Source organism: Pyrgilauda ruficollis, unplaced genomic scaffold (genome assembly GCF_017590135.1).
Source record: "Pyrgilauda ruficollis isolate IOZ18807 unplaced genomic scaffold, ASM1759013v1 scaffold2, whole genome shotgun sequence".
NCBI lineage: Eukaryota > Metazoa > Chordata > Aves > Passeriformes > Passeridae > Pyrgilauda > Pyrgilauda ruficollis.
The window spans coordinates 31,959,876-31,983,167 of record NW_024519206.1 but is presented as its reverse complement, the minus strand read 5'-3'; the positions used below and the strand labels follow the sequence as shown (position 1 = coordinate 31,983,167).

Below are 23,292 nucleotides of genomic sequence, written 5' to 3'. Positions count from 1 at the left end.
AAATCAGTGATTTAAAAAAATCAGTAATTATTTTGTTATATATCTATATCTATCTATCTATATCTGTATCTCCTGCCAAGCACATTTCTTACTTACCTTTATTTTTACTTAGATCCTGAATTTGCCTGAAGTTAGTAAAGATTCCAGATACAAAACTAATACACTCAGAGTCCAGAACAGAAAAGAACTTATTGACATATTATCAACCAGGTAAGTTAATTAAAAAGGAAGAATCTACATTTAATCTGTTAATGCAAATAGTAATGCATAATAAACCCTCATCATGTGAAAATTTTGTTTTACTCTTTTGAGATACTCTAGTTTTTATAATAGGTATTGCAAAAGCTTACTGATGTTAAATAGTCTGCCTTTTGCACACAGACTATAGTGTGAACTAAAGAAGCCAGACCACAGATTAAAGTTTTCAGAAACCATTCTAACTTCTCTTTAACATTAATTTGAATTTTAGTGAAACCAGTGCTTTCTGCTTTCCTGGATGAATGTAGCACCTGGAAAAAATGCTTGGAGCATCATTTGCTTTTGCTGTGGGATTTTAAAGTTTTCAATGAGTGTTTCTGTATCTAGGGGAGTTCCACTTGCTTTTCTCCCTTACTGCTGATTCTGTATTGTAGTACTTTGTGCCACAAGTTCTCCCTAGGCCACCCCTTTTGAAATCAAAAGGATATGTATTTAGTTTTCTGTTTGGGAACCATCCTATTAAATACTTAATTTTTTTTTTTTTTTTAAAGAGAGAACTCAAAAATCCTTTTATTTGAGAGATTAAAATAGCTTAGTTATCTTCCTCATTCTGTTTGAGAAGGCCTTATATCTGTGCTCTTCTGTTTAATGGAGAGGATGATATAAATTTATGTAATGAAAGAAAAATCTAATCTGTGCAAACCTTCCCAAAGGTGGCTTTGGCAGCACCTCATACTTCTGGGGATGAGCACAGAAGGTGGTTAATTATTCAAAAAAAGTCATACTATCATGTTGACACTTAACCAGTGTTAGTCTTTGTCAACAAATGCATAACAGTTATCACTGAGGCAATTTTAATAGAGAGGTTTAGAAGCATTAAGTCAGATGTCTCCCCTTTTCATTCCATCCAAGAAAAAGTGTTTCAGTAGCACATCCACACCCCCCACTCACAATCCCACATTTTTTGGATATTGAGAACCAGAATCATGAGTCATTAAAGAGTGTAGAGAGTTATTATCTCTTTCAGTTGCACTTGTACTTTTGTCTCTGTCTTACCTGTCTATTTTCAGATGTCCTGCCCCTGGCGAAAAAACAAAGTACCAGGTGACTGCATTTTTGAATAATTATGGTGCAACTGACCTTGATTAACTTTCAGAACTCTTCTTTTTTCTTCCTATAACAAATGGATTGTGATAGTGCAAACGAGGCCACTCTTGCTATAAGTTTTGAGCCCTGAAAGGCCATAATTTATATTTTGACCTAGTTTTGAGCTCTTACATTGTTGATGCATAGTTTTAGTTTCAAAGTTGGTTCATGTTGACTTATTACCTGGACTTGATTTAGTATGGAATTTGTCTGATGTACTCTGTTATCTTGTGAGAAGGCTATTTTGCCATCCATAGATCAGTTACTTGATAGCTCATTGCTTCTGGTTCATTTTGGATGTTGTCTTTTTTTTTCCTATGGGCAACATCTGAACAATAAGATAAAGTTCAAGGAACAGTTGTTCTTTAAATTGCCAGAATTACAATTTGGTTTTATATCTGTAGCTATTAGTTAATCAAATTAGATTATTGCTCATCTAATTACTGCTTTTTGTCTTTTTTTCCTCAGAGTTTGTGTTCTATTATTATAATTTAGGCTGAATTTCTGTATATTATATGCAAGTATGTAAATGTATACACACTTTTGGAGTAAACATTTCTAAAATATTCTGCTATGTCATATTATTGTGAGTTCATCTGGCAATCAGTTATAAAACACAGATATAACGAACACCTTCAGTATTCTAATGGAAGTTGAATGTGTTTCCACACACATTCCATGGTGACTTTGCTTTAATTCACTAATGCGCAGTGTTTTGTAAAATTGTATGTGGTTTATTTTTGAAGTCACTTAGAGAATTAAATGAATAGTTTCTCAGTGCTGAAAAATGTCAACCCTTGAGAAATGAAGGGAAATGACAAAATAGTAATGACAGAATTTCACTGAAAAATACCTTAATTTACTCACTGATTGCTTGATAGTATTACAGCTTCCAGCACATGGAAAATATAAACCTAAGGTGCATTACTTGGACAAAAACACCTGCAGACCCTTCTATTCATTCACTGTATGTGTACTGCTGCCCACTTTAAAAAGAATTTGTGGAGATATAAGCTGGAGCAGCTTAGAAGACATATTCTTAGACATCGATTTTCTCAGTCTAGCAAATGAAGTACAGTTGTGTGAAGTACAGTAGTTTTGTTAAGATGAGCCACTTCTTTTTTCCCCAAACTCTTCCACTGCCTTTTTCAGTTTACACACCCTTTCTGCTCCACTAAGTCATTGGTATTTAAGCAGCATGTATGGCAGATGCTTGGTACTCTGCAGTTGCTTATATATAGCACTGCTGTTGCACAGTAGATATAAGCATATATTTTTTTCAAGCTTTTGATGTTGTTCTAATCCTAATAAACAAAAGCTTCACCAGAGCCTAGAGCAGGTTTCCTTTGACCTATCTACTCTGTTTCCTTGCCCTTATCCTTTTTGAACTGTTTATGGAGCTGTGTTTCACCTTTTCAATTTTTTCTTAATTTTCAAAATGAGCTACCTAATTAATTTCTAACTTCTGAGCATTCAGTAAGTGCAAAAAGAAGGATTATTTACTTAAGAAAAAGTATGAAAAAGTAACCCTTAAGAAAAAGGGTTTGCCAGGCTTTGTATAGGAATAGAAGGAGTTGTTTAGACCTACTCACTGGGTCAATAACTCCCTGAAGTCTTGAGCATTTAATTTGCTTCATGTGTGGAGCTGAAAGTTTTGAAAGCATCTGAACTCTGAATACCAAGGAGACACTTGGTGGCTTTTATTTTTTAAAAACTGAGCAACTGAGACTCTTTGGTCACAGTTTTATTTCTAGATGTGTGCACAAATGAAACATTGGGACAGTTGGTCAATGTTAAGGAATGCTGGGTTTTTTAAAGAAAAAAAGGCTCTATCTTGGGAATTCTTGACTCATGTGACCTCTAATTTAGATCAATAATTCTACTCACCAGCTGTGGTAACCGTGCCAGATTTCAAGGCAGTCAGGTAACCATGGGGATTATGCAGCACTGAGAAGAAATTGACCTTTAAACCAAAGACTTTTCAGAAGGGTGTGAAATGACATATTCATCAAAGTCAGATATACTGAACTGAGTGAGAATACAAGATGGGGATGAGTATGACTTCAGACATATATGCAACTTGAAACAACAGCTCTGAAAGGTGTGAATTGTTCCATTCATTTCAGAAAGAATTTCCTCATGCTCTTTCTGTTCTGACAGAAACAAAGAGTGAAGCATGCCTGTCCTTAACTCTTAAATCCAGCTTGCTCTCTGAACAACTCAATTCCATCTGTAAGGCACAAATGAAAGGTGGAGAGGGAGAGCAAATAAGGAAGGATAAGTTCACATATCCGCAGAGAATATCTGATGTCAATAAAGGTGATGGGAAGGTAAACCCCTGTGGAGTGGTATGCTGCTTCTGTGAGAGCCTGCTCTTGTACTGAAGCAATAGGAGGGATTATAGAAAACAGTTCCCTCTCGAGACATGGAGTGTTTTTAGTTCCATACTCTATGGGGAAATGAGTAAAATGCTGCTTCATAGGATATTCACAGGAAAGAATGATATAGGCCTATGGGGCATTTTGAACTTGTTTGCTACTGGTGGTGTTATCCCTTTCCCATCTCTGGTCCTCTTCCTTCTATGCTGGTTTTTTTCCTGTTCCCATCATCTTCCTCCACTGCCTATAGGCCCTCTTCCCTCTCTTCATCGTATTTCCTCTTTCTCCTCCCACTGCTGGCATTTACACATCTTCTCTTCAGTTAAAAAAAAAAAAAAAAAAAAAAGTTTTGGTGCGTTCTGTACTTCTGTATCTGCCTCTTTATTTAGGTTACATTTCCCCAAATGACAAGAAAGTAGAACTCTGGCAAAAGCAAATTACTTCTGCCTTCCTTTTTTGTGTATGTGCCAGGAGTCAATTTAAAATGACCCTACCTGGGTGGAGGTCAGGTTCAATGGCTACCACTGGGGCCCCTGAGACTCCCAGCTCATGTGAGAACTGACAGACTACAGAGCACTCTGGTTTTTAAGTTTCCACTGAAAACCCCTGGTTTGTGAGTTAGATGTACATCTAACTCACAAACAAGAGAACCAAGTTTTAATTGTTGCTCTCTTCCCCCTCTACCTCCCTTTCACTTTTGCTTCCACTAGAACACAATAGTACCAGACACAAGGCAGATTCTTTTGTATGTGTATATATAAGCATGCATATGTCAACACACATATATAGACTACACATGAAATTTGACATCTGTGCAAAATGATGCGTAATACCAGCGTTAGAAGCGTAATACCAGTTTTAGAAGAAACTGCTTTGAGAAAGGGGGCTTAATCTGCTGACCTTCCTGTTCAAATTACTCCACAATTCAAACATTAATCCCACCATGCATCTCAGTAATGTAGACACATTTTAAGGGCAGCTAAATGTGTGCTCCAAGGCACTTTGGGAAATTAACCTGTAAATGGAACAGAGTGTGTGGGTGTGTATAGGTGTAGGTGGAAGGTGAGTAGCAGACGTGCCCTCAGTCTGTAAATTGAAGCAGCTTCACATAATGAAGAACATAAATTCAGTATGATTAGTGCTCCTGCAGCTCTAACTGAATTATTGTAGACTCAGAAGTGTTAGGGCTGGAAATGATTCAGAGTGGAACTTCTATTCCTAGCACTTATATTTTAAACCCCTTCTTCTTGATTGTACACTACAGCTGCATGCTGCGTATCTAAGTGTGAGGGGAAAAGGAATGAGCAGGAAGGAAATACAGAGGAACTTGATCCTCAGTTAATAAAGTTGTTGCTAAATGGTTTCCACCTAGTAACAGAAGAGGAAGGCACCTAAAGGGGAAAGAGTATTGTAAGATGTTTAATTTGCCTGATGAGAAGCATTGTTAAATTCACACTTCTTGAGACACGCCCAGTCTTTGTAAATCTCCTTCCCTATCCCCACCATTTCCTTTTCTAAGCCAAGAGCCTTGCTGACTGAAGTCACTTGATAACGTTTCAGGCATGAGGATCTACTTGTTTACAGCTTCAGCAAGACAGGTGTTTGAAGTTTGAAAGACAATTGACTTCAGTGTGGCACAGTTGGTAAGGCTTACTTTCCCCAGTCACCTACCTTACCACCAGTACATAGAGGGTTGAGTTGTGTAGACATTGGCTACCAAATTGCCACATTTTGCTTTAAAATGCTTTGTTTGAAATTGCTATTTTATGTTGGCGTCTGTGTGCACAAATGAGAGAGATCTAAAATGTTTCAAGCATCTTCTTTTTGGACTGGGTAAGCTAATGTGTATTTTCTGTGGTTTATTTCTTACCTTTTAATAACCTTCTAAGATTTTCATATCTGTATGAGTTCAAGATCCTTTCTGAAAAGGAACTTGCCATCTCTTTTCTGATGACTTACATTTCTAACTTGAGGCTACTGAAATCAGTGATTTTTAAATGAACTTTTTGACCTGATCTTTGTTAGCTCTTTAATCCCTTTTAACCCTTGGGTTACAAGAAAAAGCAGCAATAAAATCAATTAAACTTTTCATCCTTCACAATGTGTGTTTATTGATGTGTGTTTACCTAGCTAATTTTCAGTTAATTTGCACTTCTTTTGTTATAACTATAAAAGTTACGGTTCTTTTTTGTACTTGAGTAAAACAGAGAAAGGTTGGAGAAAAGTGATATATTTCTAATATGTGTGTAGCTGAACATTATCTGACTACAAAAAGAACAAGCTGTTTTACAGGCTGGAGTAACTACTCAGTAGCCATAAGAAATACATTTTGCAAGATAGACGTGTTTCCCTTTGTGTGGTATGCCATTCCTTTAAAATCATACATAGTTTTAAAGCAGCATGCAAATCTTGATAGAGGAATGAGAAAGTCCATTAACCTCTGGCACAAATTTAGTGCATAAAGGTGAAGATTTATTAATAATTCTATAAAGCTGGTAACAATATTTATAGTATGCAAAAATATAGAAGAATTTTCATGGTGAATTTGTTGTACCTGCAAATCTCTGGATAGTATTTTTTATGTAGCTACCACTTATAATCTACTGTACATGGCATCTTTTAAAGTATTTGAAATATCTCTCAGCAAAACCTGTACAATCATGTGGATCATAACTATCTTAATATTTTGTCCATTGTGGTTCTCCCAGTGATTCACCAGTAACAGAAGAGTAGACACTAACAGAGATATTTACACACTATTGAGTAAATACTGTAGTATTCACTTTGAAAACACTAATTCTGTATTCACTGTACACTAAAGGTGTACAGTGAACTGTTCTTTGAGTTTTCCAAGCAAGTATTTTCTAGGGCTTTTGCTTTCTATACTGTCTTCCATAGATGCTACTGTAAGAAACTGTACCAGCTCTCTTACTAATTTAACTACAATGAAGAGGTGTTTGGTAGTGAAGAGAAAAAATATCATAGGTATTTGGGAGTGAAGAGACTGTTGATAGAACAAAATGAAGCAAAAACTATTATGCAGATTTGGGTTGTTCTAGAAAACACAGGAATGCTCTTGTGGACTTTAGCAAGAACAGGGGAACTTTTTGTGATTGACCACATGTAAAAAGCTCTTACTAATCCTAGAGGTTGCTGTTCCATCTGTATTTGCTAGCTGTCCAAATTACTTCTCTAAATTAATTGCCATAAGCTTCCTATAGAAAAGAGCAGTATTTTGCTTCAGTAGTTCTAAACTTTGTGCAGAATTGGATGTTTTTATCCATTACAGAAACATGGTTGCCCTTCCACACAGGATGTAGCAAGGATTGAAGATTTCCTAGGAAATATAGAAAATGGAATACACTCAAAGTAGATTCATTGAAACTTTTAAAGTCTTTCATTGAAAGACAACATATTGCTAAAAAAACCACCACATTTTATTTTAATAATTATCAGAATGAGAAACTTAGAAACTCACCTAAGTGCTATTAAAATATATGAACACATTAAAGCCATTTAATATAACTTGCACAAGGCAAGCAGACGTTCTTTTTCTGTTTTACATGTAACGATGGATTGCTTAGTTTTTTTTTAAAATTAGAATTTGTTAGAAAGGAAAAGTGAATGTAGATCCTGCTTTTCAAGAAGAAACACCACACTTGTAGTTTATGTAAGAAAACAAGATGTAAAACCTTTTTATTTTATAATTAATTTTTTGCCTTTTAGAGGTTTTTTCTTATATTGTGCTGTAATTTTTTTGATGAATTTGCTGAGTGTATAGTTTAAATTTAGATGTTTTCATTTAATGATGCCTGCTAGATTTACTAATTGAAGAAAAATATATTTCGTTGGATTTCTTCCAATTTCAATTAGTTCAGCTTATGCCACACTTTCTATTCTTAAAATATTGTAAAGCATGAAGTGTATTTGATGTTAAATGTTCTGCAATTTCAATTCAATACCTCATTTCAATACTGCAACTTTAGTATCTTCGTGAGTGCAGAGGAGGCTTAGTACTGCTTAAAACGCAAATAAGGCATCATGGAGACTTTGACCTCTTCAGAAACTGAGCCTCAGTTCAGGCTTTGCAGTAAATGTCCTAGCAATGGGTTTGTTCTTCATTGGGGTACATATCCTTCCTTCTCACAGGTGCTTTCAGAAAGAGCCTGAATTTGACCTTCATATCACAAAGTATTACAGTAAAAAGCAAATATTTTTGAACTTCTAAAATACTGGTAGTAATTGCAGAAAGCTAAGCTACAGGTTTAAAATATCTCTATAAATAAACCACAGGTAATTTAGAGAGCATTTGTGTGATTATATATATATATGTGGCAGATGGAGCATTTTATAGGAAGAGTGACTCCTCTGAAAATAAATGAAGTTGTAGTGTAAGCAGTGTTGAGCTCTCCTGCAGTCACTGAGTATCTCTGAGGTAAAGATCCTCTTGCAAGTGTCATGTTTCAGAGTTCAGGTGCTCTACAGTCTTGGATTCCTTTTTTTTCCTAATAGCTCAGTTTTGGAAGATGGACCATTGTTTAGCCTTGTATGTGTTTTCATCAGAGTGATTTTATTTATGTATGTGTATGTATAAAGTAAGTTAATATTTTCTTTTTTCTTAACTGAAAAATATACAAAGTAAGATATTTATTAAAAAAACAATGAAAAAGCATAGAAAGACATTTTAAAATATATTAAGAGAAAAAGGATTGGCCAAACCCTCTAAATTCCTGCTGGCTGAGCTTTCATTTTTGGGAGAGAACGTTAGTCTTCTACTTCTTGGAAGTTTTTGCTGAGGGTCTTCTCTTGTTATTTGGGAGTGCTGAGCATATTGTTAATGGATACTTAGCAACCTAGACATCAGCCCTTCACTTTAAGTAATGGTTATAGTATTTATTTGTGCAAGTATTATCACAAATTGTATTTAGTTAGGGGAATAATACATACAGGTTGGTAAAAAAAAATAAATTTAAGTTTGTACAGCTGACATCAGAGGTAAAAATTAACATTTTTTTATCCATGCCTTATATTTTATCAGATTTTGAAACAGTATTTCTCCCTTAATGATGTACAGCAGATGTTTCATTATATAAAACATAGTTGAATGAGCAAAATAGTTCCATGCTGTTGCTCTCAAAATCTGAATACGAGACCTTTATTGGCAGTGGTGGTGTTCTGTTTTTGTTTTAAACAGTTTGCTTAACAATATGTTCTCAACAGCCTCTTTAACACAAATAAAGGAAGCAGTTCTACATCAGAGTTCGACAGAGCTTCAATTTCAAGAAGAAATGCTGTGTGTGTCCCTTGAGAATAATAGACAATCTCTTGTTTTTTTACAAAATTGTAGGGTTTTTTTTTTCTGTTATGTAGGAAGGAAAAACCTAAGTGCAACCTTAAATTGTAGAAATTCATACAGAATGACAGAAATTTTGCTTAACGTATACATATACAATTCCACTATATGTTAAGTCACTCACAGTGGTGTAACTGAAGAAGAATACAATGTCTTGAAAATTATTCAAGTTTACCACAATATCAGAAAGTAGTCTGCTGGTTATGCAGATATAGATTACAGACACTTCGGTTGAAAAGACTTCATTTTCAGGCTATCCTTTAAATGCAAAAATTTTGGTTTTTTTAGACTCAGGAGTATATTTATAAACTCTTTCTTAAAAAGAAGTGCAGGAACATAACATGACTTATTAATTACTAACAGATCAATTGAATGAGATACATACATTGAGAATTACAATCATTTCCTCGTGATGGTCTTCAGCACCATGGTTATGAAGTTGAGTCCAGGATTCCTCTTCAGTTGTCCTGTCCTGTTAGAAATGAGATAGTAGAATTTGAAGTGTCAAAAAGTAGTAGATGAAAAAAGCTTTCAATTTATAACAAGGGATTTAGTGAGCTATGAAATATGAAGCATCTCTGTTGCTAGAAGGGAACAGCATAATTTTATGTAAACAACATCTGTAACTGAAGGGAAACTGTTTTTCCTGCAAATCTTATTTACATTGTGCAGTAGTTTGAGCCCCCAATCTAGAAGGCTACGAATAACAAGAATATAAAGATTATGAGAACTGTTGTTGAATGAAGAGTACTGAAGGGAAATACAGATTGTATTTCAGACTAAAATCATGGTTAATACCTGCAATCACTGAGGAAGGAAAATTATCTGCCTTGCTCGAGTTACCTTTTTCCCCAGTTTCCTGCAATGTACCTGGTTCTATGTTGTATGGCTACAACAGAGTACTAAATTAGATAGACCCTAGATGGGTCTAACAGTAGCACTGTCTTTATGGCTTACTACATCTTTACCATGAAATGACTTTAATATTCAGTGAAGTACATTGCAGTATTCTTATATCTGTTTTATTTAGAAGCTATGCTGCATTAGGCTTTGTTTCTTCATGAGTCTTGCTTCATTTTAGAATACATTTTGAAATTTTAAGGCCTTTTATTTTGATTTTTTTTTATCACTCCTTCCATTTCTTCTAGAATTGCTTGTTGACTTCATGAATAAATTTGCTAGCTCTGAGAAAGGGCCATCCATATTTTGTGCTGGAAGTAAAGCTGAGTTTTACTGACATTGTTCCAAATTATTCTTAAGGAACAGCAAACTGAGAGCTATAGAATACCAGTAATTGAGTGTCCCTTTTAAAGGTTTCTATTAATTTAGTTTCCATTAGTCTTTAAATCACATCTAATTTCTTTTCAGTGTTGGGTCTATCATGAAGTCAGTCTTTGATTTCTAATAAACTGGTAGACCTCTGTTATTTATCTTCCTGAAACTTAAAATATTATCTGCAAGTAAGTTCACCTCTGATTCAGAATCCCAAATGACTGCAGAAAATACCATCTCTCAGTGACTGGTATTTCAACAGTGTGCTTTCTTCAAACTTCACTTCAAACTTTCTATGCAACTTCACTAGGCAGGTGAGGAAAGAAAATCTATCTAGCAAAACAGGGGAAATAGAGTGGTGTTGCTAGTTATGAAATAGAATGCTTAGAAAGAAATAAAACAAGCTTTTTGCATGTGATAAAAGACCTGGAGCAATGTGTTCACCAGCATACAGGCACTGTGTATATATGCTGAACTGGGTGTTCTTAGGATAAGTTGTACAACCATACAACTAATAAATATGTGATCAGTCTTGTTATCTGACCTAAAAATGTGGTTTTTAATCCTGATGTATGTTTTTGATGGTGCTTTACATCAGCTTTTAATGAGCAGTACTGTATGGTACTTGCACTACATCTTTTTGTTGTTAAATATGTACATAATGGGAAACAAATGTGAAGCACATTAGTATAATTAAGGAAGGGAGGAAACCCATTGATCCTTATTTGAAACTGATGATAAATTTAGCTTTACATCATTCCTGCATTGCATCAGATGATCAGATAGAAGTTCTTTCAGACATATTCTTTCCCTTATGTCTTTGGGTTTTGCATTTCTGAAGAACATAGGTAGTACATGTTTGTTATTTTATTCACTGACTGAGAAGAAATCAATGGAGAGGAGTATGGAAGCAGAAAGAGAAGGGAGACATGCTATACATTCCTTAGAATCTGAAAGTACAGTGTTTAAATCACATTTATTTTTATTTGCTCTTAGGTTTTCAGAAAAAGCAACGATCGAGTGGTTGCAGATCTTTGAAGGTAGTGGGGTTCCATATGGCCCAATCAACAACATGCAGCAAGTGTTCTCAGATCCTCAGGTTGGTCCTCACCAAATCTCTTCTGTACATTATTACACAAGTCTTACACGTGTCACTCACACCGGAGTTTGGCTACTTTAACATGGGATTTGAGAGGTTCATGATGGATTGCGTTTCAGCCAGTAGTAGGTCATATTAAGAAATAAATACAGATGTTTGAATGAATTATGTGCTTGGGAACTCAGATGTTGTCAAAACAAATTAAAGCATAGGTATTCCCTGTCTCACATTGAGAGTATATTTCAAAACGGGCTGGTAAAACAGAGAAAGAAACCATAATATTGTATGTAGTTGCATTTTATCGCATAAATATGCAGAAAAGCACTTTTTTTGCGCTCTGAAAGAACTAATTTTTTTGTATGGAGTATGGATAACCAAAATCAATTCTGTTTGAAAAAAAAAAATGGGCAACATTTTGATTGGAAAAAGAAAAATGAAGCACAAAATCCATATAAAGAAAGAAAACTTTTCTTGGCCTGGTGGTTTCAGTAGCTAAAACCAGTTCATCTCTGTATCTGTTCTAAATATTGCACTGGATTACACCTATGCTTAATTATAGACAATATTTTTATACTTTAGTATCTGGAGAGTTATATTATCTTTATATTCCCTGATGCCTTCCTTGCTTTTTGACTCTCTGGCTTAGGAAGTGTTAAAGGGCCCAAGATAAACTGAATTATGCTGTCTTGAGTACTGCAACTGAATATTTTATGGCTGTTCTAGTGTGTGATGAATCTCCTCTAAGATGATTTTTACTAAAGAGAATCACAAGAAAAAATGATTGATCAATGACTGTTTTGATATTTTCTTCTGATTTTGTACATGTCCATGTCTGCTGTCAGAAGTGTTTGTTGCGATTGTGATTGCAGTGTTGGGAAAATAAGAGCAGCAAAGCAATCCCTGTCATAAAAAAATATATTTATAATAAATGTTTGTTATAAATATTATGTTTTAGAGGCATAAAATAATATTTGTTAGGTGACTGCAGGGAAAGAATATTTTTTTATTAAATAAATACGCTCTTTCTCCTTCAAATTATGTAGTATCATGCCATAAAATATGCATGGGCCAAATTTTTCACTTCATAACTTTCACAGGGATTAAGATTGGGCTTTGAAGAACATACAGCAAGAGTATTTTACTCAGACTTGGCTCTGCTTGGGGCAACATTGGAAAAATATTCCGTGCTTTTTTTGATGCTGTGAATTTTAAGAAGTTGAGTCTACTCTGAAAGAGACTGTTTTTAAAACATTATATGTCATGGGCTATTACCTCCCAAATTGGTTATCTTGGCTACCTTGCTCTTGTTAGAATTCACCTAAATAACATTTTCTTGTATATAATATTATATTATATATAAATCTTGTTTATATGTACGTGTCAGGTTATTACTTGATATAGTTAACCTATCAATAAAAGGTACCATGGTGCTTTGAAGTTAGATAGGGCATGTTTTTTGAAATATTTCTCTGTAAGGGGCATGCTAATATCTTCCTCATGAAATTGTTTTAAAGCCTTTTTTTCTTCACCCTTTGAAATACGTGGCACCTGACAATGCTACTAGAAATTTAATGCCAATATTTGTGCATAGCTGCATGTTGTATCTTAATTTCATTTCTGAAAGTAGCGTTTTCTCACAGATTAGTCTCATTTCAAAGCAAGCAGGGAAAAAAAAAGACAGACTGTCTGACTGGGGAAGAAATTTATCCCTGAGAGATTGTAATCTAGGTATCCTCTGCACTATGAAATCCCAGGTATTCTAGAAAACCAGCACCCACCAACAAGAACATACTCTAATCACAGCAAGAATTTTCATAGAATCATAAAATATTTTGAGTTGGAAAGGACCTTTGTGAGGTCATCTACTCCAACAGCCCTGCAATCTGCAGGGGTATCTTCAACAAGATTGGATAGCCCAGAAGCCCCATCCCACCTGATCCTGAATATTTTCAGTAATGGGGCATTTACCATCTATTTGGGCAAGCTGTTTCAGTGTTTTCTGACCATCATTGTAAAAAACTTTATTATAGCTAATCTAAATTAACCTTTTTTTTTCAGTTTAGAGTCATTAACACTTGTCCTAAAAACAGGTCCTGCTAAAAATTCTTATAGTCCCCTTTTGAAGTACTGAAAGGCCACAACAGGGAATCCCCAGAGCCTACTCTTTTCCAGGATGAACATTCCTAGCTCTCTCAGCCTTTCCTTCTTGCAGAGGTGCTCCATCCAGCCCTCTGATCACCTCCACTGCATTCCTCTGGGATCTTATGAAAGCAGAGTACAAGGGGAGGATCTCTCTCTTGATGGGCTGGTCACACTTCCTTTGATGCAGCCCGGGACACGTTTCGCTTTCTGGAATGCAAGCAAACATTTCTGGCTCATGTCGAGCCTCTCATCCACCAGGTGCCTGTATTTGTTCTCAGCAGGGCTGCTCTCAATCTTCTCATGCCCGAGCCCATATTGATCCTGAGGGTTGCCTTGACCCTGGTGTAGAATTTTGGGCTTGACTTTGTTGAACTTGTGATGTTCCCATGGGCCCAGTTCTCAAGCATGTGAGAGTCTCTTTGGATGGCATCCCATCCTTCAGGTGTGATAACTGCACCACTCAGCTTGTCATCTGCAAACTTGCTGAGGATGCACTCGATCCTTTTGTCTGTCATTGATGAAGATGTTAAATAGCACTGGTCCCAGTAAGTGCGCCTGAGGGAGACCACTTGTCACCAATATCACATCTCACTGTGACATTCACCCATAACCTCTGGATGTGACTATCCAACCAATTCTTTATCCACCTATTCATCAATCCACCCATTTTCTTATGTATAAGCCTGAACCCAGATTTTCATCAAGTATGAAAACTTTGTAATAATTCTTCCCAGTGCTGACATTCTAATGTGGTTTTCTCAGACTCAGTTTAGATCAGAAAATACAGTTCAAAGAAGATGTCATTCAATTTGCATATGATAACCATGCATACTGATACTGTGTGACACGTTAAACTCTAATTTTCTGTAACACTGTTTGATCATAGCACAGTTAACTGCTTCTCATCACCCTTTGCTCTCAACCATTGCGAAGAGTCCGTAAAACCATCAAACCCAGTGATAGCTCAATTTCACCCAACTCTTATCTAATTCTAATAAATAACACACAACCTTAGTTAACATCTTCCTTTTTGTGTGTTATCATCAAGATTGGATCTAAACATTTTATTTACTTCCTTTATTACCATTATTTTCCTCCTTCATCTTTGGATTTTTATATCCATAATGCAAACACCTTGCATTGTAGTCTTGCACTGTTAGTGACCAAGATGCACTTGTCAGCTCAGCTGTCAGCAGTGCTGTAAAGGATGCTCTAGGCTGGACCAGATGAAGACAGAAGTCTGGGGAGGGGGCTGGAGCAATGCAAGGGATGGCTAGAAGCACGTGTGAGGAAGTAGCGGGAAAGAACTACAGGAGGTGATCGAAATAATCTAATGGAACTCAATTGGCTACAAGCTGGTTGTGCTTTCAAATTTTATTTTAACTAAAAGGACCACAGAGCTCTGAAAGCTGGGAGTGCCTTATATAACTCCTTCTATAAACTGAGATAAAACAACATATTTTTTTGATCCCAAGACGTTTCACTAATATCATTAACAGCTTCGGTTGTACTCCAAGTGAGCTGCCAAAACCCAGGAAATTTCTTATTCAGTTGGAGTGCCAGGTGATACTGTTTTTCCATGAATGGAGTTAAATGTCCACTTTTCCCACTGATTATAATCTTTTCTTCATTTGTTAAGTTAAAATGAATACCAAAGGCATTTGTACTGGTAAGTCAATCAGTCTGTGGAGAGATGTACACGTGTACTTGTGCATATTTGGAGAAAACGGCTGAGAGAAAAAGGAGATTGACTAGTTAAGGGAACAAATTTCTTAAAAATGTGAGGGAGAAAGCAATGTGTGTGAAAGTTCTTACAAATGCCTAATAGAACAGTATAGGCTGTGAAAATTTATATAATGAAACTTAAAAACTATTAAAAAAAAAAAAAGTGCTCTTTTAACCAGGCCAAGATAGTACAAACATTAAAAGAATTCTTAAAACATTTGAAAATCTTATGAGTGACCTCAGTATAGTCCCATTTTACATACACTGGGGAATATGTGTATGAAATACAATGTGTTTTGAAGCTTTCCAAACAAAACAAACTTAAAAGAGAATACCATTTTTAATAGAAACTATTCAAATTCTCCCAAAAGATAAAACAAAACCAAACCAGGTACACACTGTACTGCAGCTAAGTATGCAAGAACAAAGATCTTTGCTGGTTATGTGAGGTGACTGAAGGTGTTTTGTTCTTCTTTAGAACATTGCCTTTGCCTTTTTTTGCACTGTAATTTCTTTCCACATTCTTTTATAGAGTGTCCTTTTCTTACTTTAATTAAATGGCTGCTGTAATACAGGAAGCACCAAAACAACTCAGGAAAAAAATGGCCTGTTTATTAAACTGTAATCTGGAGTTTTACTTATTAAATCCATTCATGTTGATGAGTTTTACTATATGAATGTTGTCAGCTGAAAATAAAATGGAAACCATGCAGTGGCACTTCCCCCATGCCCCCCCAACAGTTCCAGTCATACCACACAAGTTGAGTACATCAGGTGTAAGACATCATCCTGATGCATCACTTCTGAGAAATATGGGGAGGGAAATATCTGAGCTGAAATATCACAGCTGGCCCTGATTTCAGCTCCTGCCAAACACCTGCAGACTCTAAAAGGATACCATAACAAAACTCCACCCTGTGGCAAGAGGCCATCCCTTAACAACCCTTCCCTGACTTTGCATCACTATAAAAATTAATTTAACATTTTTTACTGAAACCTTAGTCTTCCTGTCCCAGAAGGCCATTACAGTTCCTTTAGCCATTTCTCTAAATATGCCTCAGAAAAAAAAGTCACAGTAAATTGAGGATTGAAATATCTGATAGCTGGCAGTTATTTGATGTTTTAAGTTTATTATTTGTGAAGACTTATGAAGGTGGCACTTTATTTTTTTTTTCATTAACCTTCAGATTGCTTCTTATTTTGGAAGTAATTTCGTATGCATCCTGGCAAAAAATTTTCCGCATCTGGTAAAATCTTCTACATTCAATATTGTGAACATATAGAAGAGCAAAAGTTATAAAATGTGTAGGGTATTTTTGCTTTGGTGGTAGTTTTTTGTCGTTTTTTTTTGGTTTTTTTTTTTTTTTTTAATTGTGTGGGTTTTGGTGATGGTTTGGGTTTGATTTTGGTTGGGGGTTATTTTGTTTGTTTTTTTTTTTTTCCAATATGGCCATAAATTAATTGTTATTCTTTGTTGAAATACATGTTTGTGGCATATTGAGGGCTGTCCCAAGACAAATGAAATTATATTAATGTTCATAATCCTATAGGGAGGTTTTTTGCATGTAGAGGTTTCTGCAACTGAAAAGCAACTGATTGAAGGCCTAAGGCAATATGATATTTCTGGAAGTAATTCCTAACAGACAAGAGAAAGGAATGAAATTTTCTATGTGTCTATTAAATAAGTACTAAAACTGGTTGGAAATCTTATGATGGAATGTTTTTACATTTAAAAATGCCAATTCATTGAAAGTGAAACAACTCCATGAACACATCTAAAATTAAACTGTACTTGGAATCAGAAATTCAGCTGTATTCATACCTTTCTTGCTAAGCTGAAAATGTGCACTACCTGGCTTTGGTGTTTCAAGACAAATTTTTGCTTCAATTTTTTATTCCTGTGCAATGAAAAAACACCTCACCACCAGCCATACCCAAGCCTTTAACTTTGTCAAGTGTAGCTCTCCTATACTGAATTACAAATGTTTTCAAGCTTTTGGCCTGTAGGAATTTTATAAAAGGGGATTCTCTTCTAAAGGGGAATGGATTAAGAAATTGAACATATTTTGAAGAAGTAAAATGAAAAATCCAGTTCCAGTACAGTTTATAGTATGTGATTTTCACATATATACAATTGTGCATTATATATGTTGTATGAGAGAATTCTATATACAGATGTTGTAGGAGAGTCTCAAAATGAAACAGCACTTGTATTTTGGTATGAAGAACATTGTAATAGGAAGTGTGTTTTAAATTTTGGCTGTAGTGAAATCTGGTCCATGACTGTGCCATTTTTGTGCGTGGCCTGCCTCTGTTACAATGACTTGTGGAGAGCTTATAGTGGAGAAGTCTTGAAAAAAAACCTGTACGCTTATGTTAATGACAGGATTTTGTCTGTACACACATTTAATATACAACTGTATACTGTCTAGACAGTACTTAGTACTTAGAGACAGTGCTATAAGAAAAATTATAGTAAAGAAGTAGCTCAACAATTTCTATTATTAGGTTTTATTTTTCCTTGCCTTTAGCTTTACGGAATTTCCAGTGCTGGTTGTCTGCTTAAGTCTCAAGTACATTGGGAACATTTCTGGCAAAATGACCCACTCATGGAGGATAAAAAATTTCCAAAAATAAGATTTTTTACCATACCAACATATTCTGACAACTAGGTTTTGCCTGGGAGCTCTTCTGCTCCATTTTAAAGAATTAGTTCTTTCTCCTAGAGACTTGAGCAGAAAGTTGATAGCAGTGTCATAGACATGCGCTTTTCTTTCCATGGTTTTAAGGTTAGTGGAAAGAAGCTGGCTGTTAGTCCCACACAATGCATGCTTTCACCTGTTGCCACATGGTCCCCAAGCCCTTTTTGAATTTTGTGAGCCTGAAGGTGCCAGTTTGGCTTGAGACGTAGATCAGAAATTGTCTAACTACATTAGATAAAATGTTTAGGGTTTTTCTATGCTGGAATTTTGATTTCTAGAAATGCTACAATAAATAAGAACAACACCAGCATGAGAACTCACTAACAACTTTACTGTAGTACCTCTAATTCATATGCATTGTGATATTTTTAAAACAGGTAATGTCTTTCTGCTGTACCATCTTCCTGAAGCATGCAGGATAGACTTAACTGATCATTAGGAGGGCATTGAGTCTGCCTTCTGAACCAGGTTGTTGTCTCTCAAATTCTTAATTCATTTGATTCAGAGTATAAAAAGAAGTGAGAAAGGTAAGAAGTAGCAGAAATAAAGCTTCCTTTTAATAGAAGTTCAGTGTCAGACAGGAATCTCTTCCTGCATCTGCCACACAGTTCCCACATAGTTTTGGATAAGTCACTTAAATCAAAATATTAAAAGATCATATCATGTGTGTGCCTCATGTTTTGAGTACCTGCCTTGTGATGCCACATGTAAAATACATAGCAGTGCTGAGTCCTCATGGATGTAAATGAAACTGTTGAAAGTACTATTGGAGCACCTGAAAAATATGATGTTGTTAAAAATAGCTGAAAAAACTAACATAGTGGGTTTATTCTTAATTTTCTCTATTTTGGCTTCTTAGCCATGAAGTTGGAACTTGGAGAAGCAGTGTTGTAAAGATGCAGTAGTTATGCTTCTCTGAAGTATAACTTCTCATGTGAAAGCACCAGAGAAGCTGGGAAATTAAATTTTTTTATCATGTGATTTAACTGATGTATATTGAAATAAGGCCTTATGAGAAGTGGCATCACTTTTGCACATCTTTACTAATGATGGAGGAGCTTGACAGGAAATAAGTGGAGCATGCACTTAGATTGCACTGCATTTTCTTTGTGCAAGCAAGTGGTGCTTAGGAGCAACAGTTTTTCAGTACCTTTTTAAGTGTGTATATATATGAATGGTATGTCTTTAGCTTATCCTATTTTCACTGAGAAGAGTATGATCCAAGTATTTGTGGGTTATGAAGAATATTAAGTTCTCAAAAAAGAGATCCATTCTCATAAAATACTCAGTTATGTTAAAGAATTACATTGTAGTCATGGCCGTTCAAGGACATGAAAACCACCTAGCCTCTCTGGGCATTTCCTTCTAGAAGCACGTGTCAAAAAGCTGTGCTTGAGTATGAAGTATAGAGCCTGTTTTTGGAACCTCTCAGTCTTTGTTAGGCCTCAGTGTTAGGAATTTATAATACATGTGCCTTGTGCCTCAAACTCTTGGATTAGTTTGTGTACTTGCAGGAGTTACACATTGGTTCCCTAATCTTGCAGCTCATCAAAGCAGCATCGTTGGTTTCAAAGAATTTGTATTTGTCATCTCACACTACCAGAGTAGGCTCAGGATAAGGCCATCAAACTTTGATCTACTGAGCTAGATGTGTAAGTTCTGAAAAGTTCCCTACAGTGTATGAGCCCAGCCCTCATTTCTGTTTGTATAAACTGTGTAACTGTGGGGTCAAAGAGAGTTTTTAATTAACCCAGATGTTGCATTTATGTAAAGTCTGATCAGTGTTAAGACTCTTGCATGTATGGGAAAGAAAGGAATATGAGCATATGTCTGTCTCATCAAGTCTCTTAGCCTCAAGTAAGTTTATATGCTGAAATAATTGATTTTTTACAAGTTGATTTTACTTTTTTTTCTTAAATCTGAGCATATCACAAAGTAATAGTGAGGTTAAACAGGCATTCTTTGCTTTCCCCACAGTTTGGGAATTGTGAGACTAACTATACTCAAATCAACTAAGTATTTTCTTACTTTCTTATCAAGTAAGAAAACAACATTGTTTGTTTTGAAATATTTTTCTGAGGTAGCTGTGACTTCATTTACTAAGCAAGTTTTAAGTAGACTCAATAATAAACACTGTGATTTCAGATTAAATTTTAAACATGCTTCAGTATAACTTCCTTGAACAAAGGGTTGCTTTTCATGTTTCTTACTTTTTTTTTTTTTTTCCCTCCAAATAAATGCAACCAAGTTCTCTTGGAGTCCAATTGAACATAGCCTGCAGGGGTTTTTTTCCTTTTAGAGGCCAAAAGGGCTAGATTTTATCCTTGATCTTTATTACTTATATTGATTACAAACGAATCAATTTATAAGTAGCGGGGTGAAGCTTTGTAGCATGAGTTAAGTTTTGTAGGCAGGAAAATACTAAAGATATTCTGAAGAATACGTATTTCAGAATCTCTCAGATGATTGCAACTACAGATGATGGTACATGTATTCCAGCAAGGAAGAAAATAAAATGGAAAATCCAATGACAGCAACAGAAATTGTGCTGAGACTGCAAAAACTGTGCAAATCAGGCTTTACTTATAATTTGGTTTTCAGGTGCTTTGCCTGAGTGCTCAACTTGATTTAAAAATCTTAGCTCAAGCCATGACCCTGGCCTGTCATCCTGAAATTACAAAATTTCTACACTTGTTAGCCTAAGTTCATCTTGGAGTACCAATCACTGCTTGAAAAAGGGTGATATTTTCAAATGAGATGCTGACATGTTTATTTTACACTGTAGTTATGCAATAACATTTAAAGAAAATGTACTGGTTTAGTTTTATGCCTCTTAGTAACAAGGAGAAATATCTGAGCCATCAGAAGACAAGTGTGTAGGCTGAGTAGGAGTGGATATTTGAAGATACAGATTTCCAACCACCACAAAAAGCCTTTAGTCAGGTAAGCTTTCTCTGTCATTGCCATTTTCTCTCTCATCTCTGAGTGGTTTCATGTAGGTTTCTATTATTATTCAAGTAGACACTTTATGAGGAAACAGGAAGTGTTTCCTCACTGTGCATGGCCAGTCAGGCCAGGAACATAAACATTGTTCTAAAGAATTCATTCTAAGTTTAAAACTTTGAAACTGCCTATAGCATTCAGATGTCCACACTGGGAGCAGCCAGCTACGTGCTGAAATTTTCTTCAAACAATTTCAGTTGGATGGTTAGCAGTCATAGCATTGAATTAGAACAATTTAAATCAAAAATTGTGTGATTTTGTAGTATATGTTTTAAGCGTGAAACTTCTGTTGAATTACATATATTTCTTGATTAATATTGTTCTCAGATGTTCTAAAAAAATCTTTTTTAAGTCCTTAAAAACAATCTGGATGTATTGCTAATTAAAAAATGCTAATCAACAAAAAAACAGATTTTGATCCGATTTACAGATAGAGCTTTGGGAGGATCCAGCTGAATTTTAATTGTTTAGGATCACACCTGAAACTTCTCATAGCTCACAGAATAAGAAAATTAAAATGCAATTACATGAAAGGTCACTGCCATATGAAGCTAATGTAGTAAAGGTGATTAATAGTTGTATTAAATATGAGATCCTGATTCACATGTGAGAGAAAGACAGAAATCAGGAATTTGAAGCCAAGTTTACAAATGGTAAGAGAAAAACAAAAGAATAAATTGAGATGCCAAGCAGATGGTATTTACACTATGGATCCCAGTTTAATTTCTAAGAAAAAACCAGTAAGCTAAAAAAAATCCTCTTTAAAACCAAACAAACACTGCTAAGTTACTCTCTCATGCTTTTCTACCAGTGTTGGAAATTATATATTCTTCTGTGATGGGCTGTATAGATTGTTGATCTGAGAATTTTGAGAGTCAGTCTAAGAACCTGCAAGGGCCATTTTGAGGGATCACTATGTGTTTCAATGAGCTGGGTTTTGGAGAGGAGCCTCTCCTAAATGTAGCCTGATGCTCTCTTGGCATAGAACAGGCAACTGTAGTGGATTTTCCTGCAGTCCTCAAATCACACCCAAAGCGGACATGAGCAGAAACACCATTTTGTATCTGCACATCTTGTTCTTCCAGATGCTGTATTTGCACGGGTTCACAACTGAGAAAGAAATTAGAATTTCTCTACTCCTTCCTGTGATGCTCAAGACACCTGTTTCTCGAAAACAGTTGCTCTCTGTGCCAGTCATCACGATAGAGGCTTTGAGTTTAAGAAACTCTTTAAAGCAGTTATGTAATAACAGATTTTGTAAAATTCTCCCTCTTTTTCTTGATTCCCCTGAAAAGCTGTGAAGTGAGAAGAATATTTACTGACAGCTTGAATTTGCAAACTATCTCCCTCTTTCCCCCAACAATTCCTATGTCGTTATGGTCCCTTACATTTAAAAGACTTAGGAATCCCCTAATCTTTCCATGACTTTACTGAACTGGTTGTGGTTATGTGATTTCTTTCATGCTGGAATCTGCAGTAGCAAATTGAACTGCCCATTATAGATTCTTCTGTATACCCTGATACCAAGACATGTTAACAAAATACGAATGCTTTCCTACTACTTTCATGGCCTTGCTTTTCATCTTTAGTTATTTTTCTAACTGTTGACTCTGTTTTTAACATTTCCCTTGTGAACTTAGTATTATATCTGCGACTTGTTTTTAACTGTCTGTATAATATATATTTTCTGGATGTAGCATTTATGCCCAACTTATCCTATTGCATGGTAGATTTTAGAGGGAACTTAAGTTCTGTAGGTACAGTATTCTGTATTGCTTACTCTCCACTATAAACTGTTATATTTGAAAAGAGTTATACTTTGCATGACAAGCCCTATTTATTGTAAGAATCTGTTGGATTTTTCAGTGTTACACATTCTTATTTTTAGGGCATAAGAATATGCACTTAATAGGAGTGCATACTTGAGCATTTCTAAGTCATGTATTTTGAAACACAATATATATTCTTGATTTAGACTGGTATTTCTTTAATTGCCTTTTTTTCTTAAGGCTGAACTTCAGTAAATACAGTGCTAAAACTAGTGTCAGTTATAAATATGTGTTACTAAAAGAAGATGGCATTTAGTGTCTCCACAGTGAAATTTCAAAATAATTGGAAATTTCAGTAACATCCTTTCATGTCTTTATCCTCTGAATATGCTCTTTCAGAATCGAAAAAATGAAAATTACTCTCAGCCAAACAGCCATTGTAATTGAAATTAAAGGCACAGCAAGACTAGGGCAATTGCTAATCAAGTAGTTATCTAACTTTATT

General features: G+C 35.4%; 1 protein-coding gene across 3 annotated transcripts in view; it reads left to right on the top strand.

Moving 5' to 3' along the window:
* The window catches only part of SUGCT (succinyl-CoA:glutarate-CoA transferase), a 316,450-nt gene that overhangs the window by 122,974 nt on the left and 170,184 nt on the right, over window positions 1-23,292 (top strand). For all 3 annotated transcript variants that reach the window (XM_041466798.1, XM_041466797.1, XM_041466795.1), the window contains 2 exons: window positions 113-210; window positions 11,344-11,446. In XM_041466798.1, the coding sequence (XP_041322732.1) occupies window positions 113-210; window positions 11,344-11,446 (201 nt within the window). The remainder of the gene's footprint in view (window positions 1-112; window positions 211-11,343; window positions 11,447-23,292) is intronic.